General features: G+C 58.2%; 1 protein-coding gene across 10 annotated transcripts in view; it reads left to right on the plus strand.

Annotated features, from left to right (window-relative positions):
- RAPGEF1 (Rap guanine nucleotide exchange factor 1) overlaps window positions 1-12,908 on the plus strand; it is a 113,108-nt gene that overhangs the window by 91,467 nt on the left and 8,733 nt on the right. For 4 of the 10 annotated variants that reach the window (XM_036329291.1, XM_036329290.1, XM_036329293.1 and 1 more), the window contains 6 exons: window positions 1,346-1,618; window positions 2,296-2,388; window positions 4,169-4,254; window positions 7,277-7,388; window positions 8,966-9,041; window positions 11,688-11,772. In XM_036329291.1, the coding sequence (XP_036185184.1) occupies window positions 1,346-1,618; window positions 2,296-2,388; window positions 4,169-4,254; window positions 7,277-7,388; window positions 8,966-9,041; window positions 11,688-11,772 (725 nt within the window). The remainder of the gene's footprint in view (window positions 1-1,345; window positions 1,619-2,295; window positions 2,389-4,168; window positions 4,255-7,276; window positions 7,389-8,965; window positions 9,042-11,687; window positions 11,773-12,908) is intronic. The other 6 variants (XM_036329297.1, XM_036329298.1, XM_036329299.1 and 3 more) reach the window with 2 other exon arrangements.

Raw genomic sequence — 12,908 nt, forward strand, 5'->3', positions numbered from 1 at the left:
TGCTTGGCCCTGTTACATGCTTCAGCTCTGCTGTGTGCAGTGGTTCCCAGGTTGGTATTGGGAGGGCAGTGACGTGGATCGGGTGCTTGTCACGGGCCAGGCCGAGCTCAGCACTCACAGGGCATCACCATTAAATCCACACAGAGCCTGTGCCAGAAGTGCCATTGTTTCATCCCAGGTGCATGTGGCTTGAAAGTGTGCCCTCCGAGCCATTACCCTGTCGCCGCTCCCAGAGAAGGCCCCAGCAGTGTGGGAGCCGTCACCCTGAGCTTGTCACATGAGACCTGTGTAACAGGCCACATGATCAGTGAGGAAGCGTGATGCATTGTGGTCACACAGTAACTGTTGTGTAAGTCAGGGGCTTGTGTGGCAGGGCCTGCTCAGTGCTCAGTGAGCTTGCAGGGGTGGGGTCAGGAAGGAGAGTGTCGGGACTATAGCAAGAGCTGGCCTTTTTGTCTCGGTCCATTCCGGCTGCTATTTGTTAACAAAACACCACAGACCGGGTGGCTTGTCAGCAACAGAAATGTGTTCTCACAGTTTGGGAGCTGAAAGTCCAAGATCAGGATGCTAGCATGGTTGGTGAGGACCCTCCAGGCCCCAGACTTTTCACTGTATCTTCATGTGGCAGAAGGGCCAGCCTCTCTCTGGAGCCTCTTTTTTTTTAATAGATTTTAGAGAGATCGGTCAACTTGTTGTCCCACTTATTGATGCATTCATTGGTTGATTCTTGTATGTGCCCTGACCGGGGATCAAACCCACAACCTTGGTGTATCAGGATGACCCTCTGACCCACTGCACTAGCCGGCCAGGGCTCTCTGGAACTTCTTGAGGGCGCTGTGGCCACTCAGGCTCCACAGCCATCAGCGCGAGAGCTGCTGGGCTGGGGTGTGGTAGTATTTGACTTTCAAGGGGTAAGTCCAAAGAGGTTTACTTACCCAAAAGGTTCAACGTGACTCAGTATGACCCGGTATCTGACGGTGATGTTGAGCTTAGCCACCAGGCTCCTGAAGGACCGGAGGCATCGGTTGGGAGAGTGACAGCAGAGGACACGACCGCCTTACAGAGCGGGACCTGCTATCCTTGGGGTGTCCTGCCGTGGAGACCCTGAGGACAGCCCTGGTCAGCCTCCAGGCCTCTCATGGGAGGATGCCCAAGGGGGAGGTTGGTGGGGGGGGAGGTACTAGGCCAGAGGACCCGGGGCTGGTTGGGCCTGGTCCGGGGCCTCCACGGAATTACTGTGAGCAGCCTGTCAGAGCTCCGCTGAGTTAATCTAATGACTTTCTCTCTTGTCTGTTTCCTTCTTCCCATCTCCTCGTTTGTGTTTGTTTTCCCTTGGATTCTCTAGTATAAATCTGTGTTTAGGTCCTACTCCCAGGATTTCGTGCCTCACAGCCAAGCTTCCGCACAACCTTTCCTCCCGTCTACCTCCTCTTCCTCTCCGCACTTCCCACCTGTCCACCAGTCTCAGAGCTCGGACCTAGCGCGGCCCGCCGCGGCCACTCTGCCTCCCAGCGCCGCGGACGGGCCTCCTCCGTCTTCTCAGGAGAGCACCTTTCATGGGAGCACTGTCTGCCTTCCTTCCGAAACCTCTCTCCCTGCCTCGCCCCAGACGCCTTCGGTGAGAACTCCGCACACCCGTGCGGGCTGCGTGTGTGAGAAAGCGGTGTCGCTGCTCAGGAAACCTGCTCCGCTCGCGGTCAGGTGTGGGCAGCACGGCTAGTGCAGGCCCCGAGGCGGACAGCCTCCTACAGAGATCCCGGCGCCGGGGCTCTGAGTCTCCGCACGTGGGGCTGCGGCCACTGAGAGGCGGTCCGTGATGGTGAGCACGAGGTAGAGGACGTGGTTCGTTTTCTGTTTGACTGATGGTTAGAGGAAGGCGCAGAGATCACAGACGTGCCTCTGGCTGTGTGCGGTCTGAGTGCGGGGCCTCCTCTCCTGTGCTGGCCACGGGCTGTGACCTTCCTCCGTGCAGGCAGGTAGGGCCGAGCAAACGCAGGCAGGGCATCTTCACGGCTGCCTCTTTCCCTCCATTATTCCTCCCCCACGCTGGGGACCCTGCTGTCCCCACCACAGCAGAGTGAATGGCCCGGGCCTCTTGGGAGAAGATCCCGCAGGAGGCGTGTGTCCCCTGGACACCAGCACGAGGTGGCCAGGCAGCTTTGCTCTGACCTGCGTGCACGCAGCCGTCTCCTCGCCCGTGGAAGGAGGTCCCGGCTGGGCTCCCACAGGCTGCCCGCTGGGCCTGAGGCTGGCTGGAGGCCGTCACATGTGCTTTCCTCTCGTCCTTCTCCCCAGAGTGAAAATGCCAGTGAGGAGGTTGGTGGGGGTGAATACGTCAGTCTGTACTCCTCTGGCCAGAGCAGCGCGGAGCTGGCTCACTCTCGAGGAGTAAGTAGCCTCGCGCTGCCTTGTGCATGCGGCCGCCTGGCAGGACTTGGCCCAGCTTCCGTCTGGCTGCACCTCTCGGTTACCAGCAGGCCGGGCCCCGTGGGAGAGGCTTCTGTGTAGGTCTTCCCGTGGCTTCCGCTTCCGTGCATGTGGCACTCCTCGAGCCGGGCCGGTGGGTCTTCTGGAATCTGTGGGGCTGCCTGCTGATGGCCTCCCACGCCCATGTGCTCTTGGGACTTCCCTCAGTCCCAGCTTCTAGTGCTGAGGTCCACCCCCCATCCCTCCCCCACAGGGAGGCTCTCTCCCCACACGGAGCCTTCCACACTGTCGCCCCCTCTTCCTGCCCAGCACCCCCTTCACCCCTTTGCCAGCTGCTCCCCTGGCAGTGGTGAGTCTGGCAGGGAGCCCTGCTGTGCCTCAGCGCACCTCCCTCCTGAGGACCACCTGACACAGCACGTTCTACCGCTGTCCCCACTCCCGTCGAGCCAGGCTCAGCAGTTCCGTCGGGGAGTCAGCTTCCAGGTTTTGCTGCAGCAAAACATGAGCAAGTTCAAAAGCCTCAAAAATAACTCTCCCCAAGGGAATCCCCACAGGGTCCTAGACGTCCACACAGGCTGCCCTGCTTAGTGTTAGCAAGTCCCTAGAGCAGCAGTTCTCAACCTGTGGGTCGCGACACCTTTAGCGGTGGAACAAGCCTTTCACAGGGGTCGCCTAAGACCATCCTGCATATCAGATATTTACATGATGATTCATAACAGTAGCAACATGACAGTTATGAAGTAGCAACGAAAATAATTTTCTGGTTGGGTCACAACATGAGGAACTGTATTTAAAGGACCAGAAGGTTGAGAACCACTGCCCTAGAGTATTGTGGGATTTTCAGTGCAGTGGGATTGGACCCTGTGTGTAGGAGCTTAGCTATTTCTCCCCTGGAGTTCTCACCTCACCTATGGCCTCCGGTGCCCCGCCCCCCGCCCCTGGCATCATCCTGGGCTGGCCCTCCAGAGCCTGCCCCCCACCTGGTGCATGCTCCATGCTGACCACTTTTACTGGAACCCGCTCCATGACGATGTCCCATAGGTTCTTGCTGCCGTTCTGTGCTGGCCTTGGTGGCAGCCCAGGGCTGCCGAGTGCCGTGTTGTCGCTGAGCGGGGTGGGCGGGTTCCCAGGAAGAAATGAGGCTGCTGGAGGAGGGCTGGCACTCATACACGGGAGCAGCTAGACCCTTTGGAGCCAGCCCTGGGAGGCCATCGAGCACTCGGTCCTGGGCACAGTCTTTAGCCAGGTCCGCAAAGCTCTGCTGCCCACCCACAGGGCTAAGGACACAGGTTTGGGAGGTAGAGAGCCCTGGGTTTGAGTCGCTGCAGCCTTCTAGCTGTGTGGTTTTGGGCAGGGCCCTTCATCTGTGTGTGTGTGTGGATGGGCAAGATGACACGAGCTAAGGGACAGGGCCTCGGCGTGGCAGCAGTGCCTGGCTGAGCTTTGCTGAGTAATATCGACTGTGACATCCTTTCTCCCACAAGGTGGTTGGGATGGCTTCATCTCGGTTGGCAGCTGGCATGTGTTGTAAGCAGTGGCACCTGCACGGTCCCAGAGGCAAGATGCTAGTTGAGAGGCCCTGTGATGTCTGTGCAATGAGCCGCGTTCATGGGCAGCTGGCTCACATCTTGGACCCTCCCTAGGAACCTACACTCTAAAGCCACCTGCAGGCAGGAATGCTGGGAAGCAGATCAGCCCAGCATGGGCACCTGTCAAACCCAGCACTGGCTTCTCTTTTCAGGAATCGCCAGCTGTGAGAGATGGACATCCCAGAGATCCCTCCTCGGTCGGCAATGCCCCCGGGAAGGAAAGCAGAGACGGAGAAAGGTAGGGCGTGATCACGGGGGCCCGGAGTCTGCTGGCAGGAGGCTCTATGTCCATGCTCTTTCTTTTTTTGTGACTCTCACTTTGACATGCTCAGGGTTGAAAGCATGAAAGTACAGAAAAGTGCAAGAAAACAGGAAAAATCACAAATAACCCACCGTGAAGGCCTTCATTCTATCCTGCAGTCGGCCATTACTTGTTGGTCACCTGCACACCGTTATCCACCTTACTGACTGCCATGGCGGGCTTTTGGGTCCTAGGCAACGTCCTCGACCTCATCCAAGTTCAGGTGCAGTGAGAGAGTGAAAAACATCCCCCAAAGTTTTTACGTTTTATAGATGCACTGTATATAGTGTATTCTTAAACCATTTGAAAGTAAGTTACAGAGCGACTCTCAGCTCCTAAATACTCCGCATGCCTCCCAAAAATTTTAAATGCCTACCTGATGACAGTACCATGTCACGTCTAAGAAAATAATACACTTCCTCATATCAGCACACTACCTGACAGGTCCCTGATTCTCCCTAAATGTCTTGTACAGCTTATTTTTTTGGAACCAAGATCAGTCAAGAGTCATCATTGCATTTAGTTGTATGTCCCTTTCACCTCTTGTAGCATTTCAGTGTTAGCATAAGGCAGGCCTGATCAGGTCTGAAAGGGTAGGAGATTTCTCTAGTGTGCTCTTACAGGGTATACTGAGCAGGGCGTGCACCCGCAGCTTCATGATGGCACCTCTGTGGAATGTTCCATGCACAAGGTGGGCAAAAGGAGGCTTACAGTTATGAGTACATGAAACACAGTTTATTCTTGTATTGTTATTTAATTACTAGAGGCCTGGTGCACAAAATTCATGCGGGGGGGAGGGTACAATCCCTCAGCCCGGCCTGCGCCCTCTCACAGTCCAGGACCCCTTGGGGGATGGCGCCTGCTACCTCAGGCCCGCAATCCCCAGGGAACGGGCCTAAGCTGGCAGGCGGACATCCTGCTCGCAGTCTGGGACACCTCATTCCTTACCACCCACCTGCTCGCTGCTCCTTAGCGCTCAGCTCCTTGCTCCTTAGCACTTCCACAGAAGCGGGAGAGGCTTCTACCACCACTGCTGCACTCGCCAGCCATGCGTCCGGCTTCTGGCTGAGCAGCGCTCCCCCTGTGGGAGCACACTGACCACCAGTGGGTAGCTCCTGTGTTGAGCGTCTGCCCCCTGGTGGTCAGTGCACATCATAGTGACCAGTCGTTCTGATCATTCCGCCATAACAGTCACTTAGGCTTTTATTATATAGACCTGAGGCCTGATATATGAAATTCGTGCGAGAGTAGGCCTTCGTAGTCGTGGCTGCCTCAGCCCTCGCAGCCCCGGCTGCCTCTGCCCTTGCAGCCCTGGCTTTGTCCAGACAGTCCGCTGTTCTGCCATTCGGTCGATTTACATATTACACTTTTATTATTATAGATTGTATTCGTTTCCATACAAACAACTGTAACCCTACTTTTGCCCACCCCTCTTTCAAGCTTTTCCTCCCTCTTTAGGCCAAGGTTCAGCTATCTCGGGGTCCTGGGTGTAAAGCTAGGCCATACCCAATGTCATTGTCAAGCCCAAGCATAACTGGTTGAAGAGGTGGTAAGAATAGCAAGAGACCGAAGAAAACGATTAGAAAGAATCCTATAGGGGCCCAGCCTGCCCTCAGCCGCTGCTCTGTGCCCACAGAGAGCCTGCTTCACCTGCCGGCCAGGGTCCCCGGGTGCCGGGCTTCACACCTGGTGGCAAAGTGTGCCTGTGCCACACGACAGCCCCTCGTGGCTTCCATCGAGCTCATGGGGCCTGAAGGTGCTGTTTCTCAGAGTCCCAATGGCCTTGGAAAGGAAGCAGAGGGTGGGCACACTTACTGGTTAGAAACATTGCTGGGATGTTGTCCTCTTTCCATAAAAGCCACCCCAGACAACCTTGACAGAGAGACGGGACAGGGCTCTTCCCGGGACCACGCAGTTTTGCTCTGGCCCATCCGTGTTGGCACAGGCTTCTGTCTTAGACACTTAGGGTTAAAAATGTGGCCTGTGACCACAAGGGCAGCCAGTGCCCACAGGATCCATCCTGAGAACCCTAAGCATAAATTGGGAATATGGGAGAAAACTCAGGGAAAGTAAGGCATCTATAGACCCAGTGCCCATGTCCTCCAAATGCCTCCCAGCCACCCACTGCTCCCCTGTTGGGGGGTCTCTCCTCCCCCTTCACCGGCCCACTCCTGCTCAGCTCTTCAGTCTCGGCTTGTCTGCCCCATCCTCAGGGGCTTTCCCTGCCCTTGAGACTAGGCTGGGACCCTGCTTATTTTTTGTTTCCTTTTTAAATATATATTTTATTGATTTCAGAGAGGAAAGGAGAGGGAGAGAGAGATAGAAACATCAATGATGGAAGAGAATCATTGACTGGCTGCCTCCTGCACAGCCCCCACTGGGAATCGAGCCCAAAACTCGGGCATGTGTCCTGACCAGGAATCAAACCATGACTTCCTGGTTCATAGGTCGATGCTCTACTGAGCTACGCTGGCCAGGCGACCCTGCTTGTTTTAATGTCTGTGTCTCCTGCTAGACCCAGCGCCCTCGGACAAGGGCAGGTCTGCCAGTTCACGCTTCTGCTCAGTAATGGCCCTCGGCAGCGACACAGGCAATGGCACTAAGGTCACGCGAACTCTCGCCCATCCTGCCTGGCCACTTGCTGTTCCTCTCCTTGAGCACTGACCACACACGGTGGCCTTGACGGAGTAACTGAGACCAGCGCTGAGGGAAATAGATCAGTGGAACCTTCTCCATCCCCTTGCTTAGCCCTTCTGTTTGCAGCTGGATCATCCAGGGAGAGCAGAAATGCCCCACAGTTGCCTGGCTCCTGAGGGCGGCAGGCAGCAGGTCTGGCTGCCACTGTAGCTGTGATCAGGGCTTGCCCAGGGTGGTTCCCACGGCCAGGGCTGCACGGCTTCACCTGACCGCATGGAGCCAGGGCCTGTGGCACTTGCAGCACAAACCACTTGTCCCTCAGGGCCCTGAAGTCACCTGACGGTCCCGAATCAGCTCAGTCGGAGGAGGAAGTGGACGAACTGTCCCTCATCGACCACAGTGAGATCATGGCGAGGCTGACGCTCAAGCAAGAGGTGGGTACCTCGCAGGCCTTGGTGCAGAGTCTGGCCGGTGACTAGGGTGAGGGGCTTCGAGGAGAATGGAACCGGAGGTGTACCAAATAGAAGGGCCCAAGTGAGGTGCTGCCCCTCCAAGATGGCTGCTGGGATGTGGGCTCCGTGCACCTCTTCCATCCTGGCTTAGCGCCCCAGCCACCGTGGGTGCCACCAGGTCCTGGGCAGATGGATAAGTAACAGGAGAAAGTGCCGTCCCTTCTCTGAACATCTGGCCAGTGATCTTGGGCAGGTTAGAGGTCACCTCTGAGCCCCAGGTGAATGGTTGTGAGAACGAAGTCCATGTAAGGTGCTCGGCACAGGGCTGTGGCGGGTGCGCCCTCGTGTTATTGATAGAATGACCCACCAGTTCCAGCAGGCGAGACACAGCTGTTGGGGTCTCAGACTGCCTCCACCCTGAGCTTGTCAGGAGAGCTTATTGGCAAAAACAGTCCCCAAGCCTGTCAAATCCAGGGGAGCTACCCTGAGAGAGGATTGTGTCTCCCCCCTGCCCTGCGGTGCTGGAGACGCTGAGGAATGGCAAGAACATGGCCCGCCCTGAGGATGTAACTACGATCCTGGGCTCCTACTCGACGCAGCACAGATGCACAGACACGTGGAGGGCGGATCCTGCCCTTTGCACACTGGGCGGGCGGGCTGAGCCGGCCAGGCAGGCAGGCAGGGCTGACGGGGGCGTGGACAGCAGGCTCCTCTACAGGAGAGGTGCTGGTTCGTGACCCTTCCCAGAAATTTCTTCTGAACAGTCAGGTCATGGGCATAGCCACCCCCACGCTTAGCTGGAAATCCCAGGCACATTGAGGACACGAGCCCAGGAGTGAGAGTGAAACCCGGGGGGCATGTGCGTCTGCAAGATCGACTGGGGGGCCCGTGAGCGAGGTTGTGCTCCTGTCACAGCAAGGGCGGCCGGACCCTGGTGGCAGCTCTCTTTGGCTCCAGGCCAGGTGAATAAGTTAAGGCCTTGGCGTGCTCACCTGGAAATAAGGCTGTTCCCTTAACTGGCAGGCGTCAGTCACAGGCGTCGGTCCTAGAAGCAGTGTCAGGTGTAACATAAATGCCTTTGTGACACTGTACACTCTTCTATGAAGGGGTCCCCAGAAGAACCCGTGACATGACAAGTGACGTCTCCCACCTGGGAGCAGATACAGATTTAGGGCAGCTCGCTGCTGCGCTGGGAGCATGAGCAGCTCGAAAGAGTCCCCCTGTGTGTGAGAACCGCCCTCCTCGTCTCCCTGACCCATGGGTTGGTGAACAGGGACGTGTCCCCCTGACCCAGGTGTATCTCAGAGCAATGTGCCCCAGGCCGACAGTGACTGGGCAGCCTCGGGGCCAGCCACCTCCCAGATGAGTCCCACTCTGTGCTTGTCTCCCAGTGGAGCAGGGAGGGGGTGGGCGTGCCTGGCCTCCGCAGCGTGGCCACACTGGTCCCGGCTGAGGGAGAGCGGAGGGAAAGGGACCTGCGGTCTCTGGCACAGCATCGTCGTTGTGCCATCCCTGCTGTGGCTCTGAAACGGGCTTCTCCGGCTGCGCTGTCCTTGCAGGGTGACGACGGGCCCGACGTCCGGGGAGGATCCGGGGACATCCTGCTGGTCCATGCGACGGAGACGGACAGGAAAGGTATGGCAGTGCCTCTGCGGTGGCCTCTGTCCGTATCAGCTCCCTGGATCTGGGCGCGTCCTGCCCTCCCCTGTCCTCTCCCGCCCTCCCCTGTCCTCTCCCACCCTCTCCCGCCCTTCCCTGTCCTCTCCCACCCTCTCCTGTCCTCTCCCGCCCTCCCCTGCCCTCTCCCGCCCTCTCTGCCAGACCTGAGTGGATCAGGAAGCGGTGACCCTGGGTCATCGTAGTTGGAGCCGCCTGGGGAAGCAGTAGTGCAAGCCAGGCCTCTGCTTCCCGCCTTCTTGGAGCGTGTCCCCCCGATGGTGTGAGGTAGTGACCCCAGGACCCACAGGGGTCGGGAGGGCAGGTTTCAGGTGCAGAGCTCAGCTCCACAAACGGTACCTCGAGTGAAAACGGCTCCACAACAGTGTTCAGGTAGCTCGCAGGTGGCTTCTTATACTTTCCCCGATGTTTGTGTGACATTTCATCGCAGACCAGATGGCGTTGCATTCACATTCGCCCAGGGGCTTCAGCCCACAGCAGAGGTGCTGCCTCCCCAGGACGTGTTCCTGGCCCCTGAGGGGGAGGAGCCGCCTGTGGGCACCACGTCCGGCAGGAGAGCTGTCCTTCCACGCTGCATTCGGCCAGGGAGAGGAGGCCCGAGGAAGGCCTATGACCTTGGTCAGGACAGTGACACTCATTTTCCTTTTACATTGTAAAAGTTATTGTAAGAATAATGTAACCACAGTGCTAAAGTAAGGTGTGGAAGGAATTAAACATCCTAGTCTCTTGAAACCCTAACTCCCCAGTTTAGTTTTTGTAGATAACCAAATCCCTATGTTTTATAGCAGATTTCTCAAAATATGATTCTGTAAACTGTTAAATTATGAAAGTAGTACAAGGACAATATTTACAATCGCAGAAAGTTTGAAAAATAGAAAAAGCAGAAATGGCTCCCACAGACTCACACAGCCACTGTCTTGCCCTCCAAGGTGTCCCCCCTGGTGTCTTCTGTTCGGGGCAGAGCCCAGGCCTGGAGACAAGTCTGAATCCTGGCTGTGCCTGTCACAGACCCGGGTAGCCACTGGGCACAGCTCCCCTCAGGCTCAGCTTCTGAAGAGGTTGGTAGTGCCTAGAGAATGTGATGATTGAACGCACGGACACGGAACACGTCTGCATAGAGGGAGTCTCTGGAATGTCCCCTCTGGGCCTTGGGGACAGCCGTGGCCCTGCTCTGCAGGGAGCCCTCTGGCCTCCGCTGGCAAGAGGACCGATTTTCCCTTTTGCCCAAAGGACAGGGCTGAGGGGGAGCTGGCCCCAGTCCTCAGCTCTGAGCAGCAAACTCCACTGTCCTGCCCAGTGCCGCCAGCTGTGTCCAAGGCCAGAGCGGGTCCCGCAGGCAGGGCAACCAAAGACTTGCAGTTCCTGCCAACTGCCTGGGCGAGGAGGCGAGGAGTCGCCACAGCCAGCTGGGCTCCTGCTTGGTTTTGTTAATGGAAAGACTTTGAGGCTCCAGGGCTCCAGAGCCATCTGTATCTGGGACGGATTGCTGAGGCCTGGGTCGCGCAGCCAGCTCCACAGGTGCCTTCCTGCAGACCAGAGACCACACCAGTGGCTTTGGACTGGGAGGCCCTGCAACTCCAGGCGTGCAGACGTGGGTCCAGTCTTCCAGAGCAGGCGTTGGCTTGTGCTGGGCCCATCTCGCTTCCTTGCCCACCCTCTGAACAGAAGCCCAAACTTGACATAGCGGGTGGGTTTGGGGTCCAGGAAGCAGCCTAGCCTGCCGCTGTGGTCCCTGCTCTGACTGCAGCCTTGACCTCCCTCATAACACCTGCTCTTTCAGCTGAACCCCCAGTTCAGACCCAGGTGCAGGAGCAGGTGTTCCTTTTCCTCTCCTCTGTCCTCTGTCCTCTCCTCTGAGTGTCTGCAAGGGCAGGGCAGGGGCAGGAGCCAGGTTCGGCCAAGCCTGCACTCTTAGCCGGAAAAGTGGGGAGCCATGAGGTTTTTCCACCAAGGGAGCTGGGGGTGAATGAGAAAAGATGGGGCAAGGTGGCCTGTGTCCCAACCAGAACAGCTTGGTAGCATGTGTGCAGGCGCAAGCGCAGCCTCACGCGGAGGAGCACGTACTTTGGAGTCGAACAGGACTTGAACCTCAGCTCCAGCTCAGAAGAGCTCTGACATTCACAAGCCTGGCCAGGTTGTCTGTCTCAGGAGTGACCTACATTTAAAACATTTCGCCCCTTTTTTTAGTGTCGAGGACTGTGTGGCTGGGAGGGGAGGCAGCCGCACGTAATGGGGCTGAGCCCTCCAGAGAAGGGGGTCGTGTGGGAGCTTCCAGCCCAGGCGCCTGACTGCTGGAGGCGGCTCCTCCGGGTGGGCCTTGCCCTTCCCTGGCACCTGCGCGTGCCACTGCATATTCCAGCAGCGTGCCAAGCTCTGCCCCTTCACCCTTCCCTTAGCTCTCTCGTATGGAAGTTCCCAGGGTTTATCCCTGGGCCCAGCCTCCTGAAGGCATGACCTCCGACGTAGCTCCAGAAGCCTGCTGCTGAGGTTGTGATTCTCTCCGTGCCCGTGACTAAGGGCCTTTGAATGGGGGGGTCTGAACTCGGTGTCCACCAGGCGGGGGCACATTGCAGCCACCTGGTAACCACGCGTCCTTCCCTCCAGATCTGGTGCTGTACTGTGAGGCCTTCCTGACCACCTACAGGACCTTCATCACCCCCGAGGAGCTCATCAAGAAGCTGCAGTACCGATATCCTTCCCACTCCCACGGCACTGCGGGCCCAGAGCTGGAGAGGGGCACTGGCCGCACAGGGCAGCAGGCGGGGAGGCGGCCCCACGCCCGGCTTTGGGGCCTCGCCAAGGCTTCCTCTGCGAGCCTCCTTCCCACCTGCCAAAGGGCTGCGTGAGGTGTGCTGGGCCTGGGACAGTGAGGCCACGGTGGCGGGTGGCAGGTGGTGACAGGGTGACTCTGAAACCATTAGAATTGACAGCCCGAGGGCGGGACGTGGAGGCCATGCAGAGACCCAGCAGTGGGCACCTGCAGCCTCTGAGCTGAGCCCCAGGGCGTTGGGGTGATAGTAGCAAATGTGCGGATGAGGGAATGAGACCCAAATGAGCAGCCTTGGGTAGGCATGGCCACTCCACCCGGTGGCAGCCGTGGCTGTGGACAGCTGCACGTCCACGACAGAATGGCTCCTCCCCCTCCACATCCGCCCACGAACCACCTTTCCGAGGACCACTCACTGCCTGTAGTTCTGGCCCAGGGCCCATCCTGCCCCAGAGTGGGCCAGCCCAGGGTCCACTGCTCCTTGGCCCCGTCCTCGAGTCATAGCCCGTGACTGCCATCTGCTGGACAGCGCTGTCACTGGGGTAGGAAGTCTGGGGTTCCAGCTCCCTCCCATCCTGTGTGCCCTGAAGCATCCCCTGCTGGCCTCCTGTCTCCCGCACAGCGTGCCTTCCACTCTCCCCTTGCCCTTGCCCTAGGTCCTGGCCCCTCGGCCCTGAAGTGGACGATCCTGTCCACAGAGACAGGCTCCTCAGCCTCACACATTCAGTTGCTCGCAGGCCTGAAGCAGCCAATAGTCGTGACTCCCACTTGCTGAGAGCTCGCTGGTGCTGAGCATGCTGCCGATAGACACACGCACGTCCTTCCGGACACTCCCATCACCAGGCGGAGCGGAGAAGGGTCTGCAGGGGACGCAGAAAGCGTGGCCTCGCGAGCTGCTGGAGGCGGTTGGGTGTGAAGGGCTGTGGGGGGAGGCGGGTGGGGGTGGGCTCTGGCTCTGGGAAGACATGGGAACTCGGGGCAAGAGCAGGAAGCACGTCTGGGTCTGCACCTCCCCGCAGCCGGGGCTCCGGCATCTGCTTGTGACCACTGTCCTCTAC

Source organism: Myotis myotis, unplaced genomic scaffold (genome assembly GCF_014108235.1).
Source record: "Myotis myotis isolate mMyoMyo1 unplaced genomic scaffold, mMyoMyo1.p scaffold_m19_p_12, whole genome shotgun sequence".
Classification (NCBI taxonomy): domain Eukaryota; kingdom Metazoa; phylum Chordata; class Mammalia; order Chiroptera; family Vespertilionidae; genus Myotis; species Myotis myotis.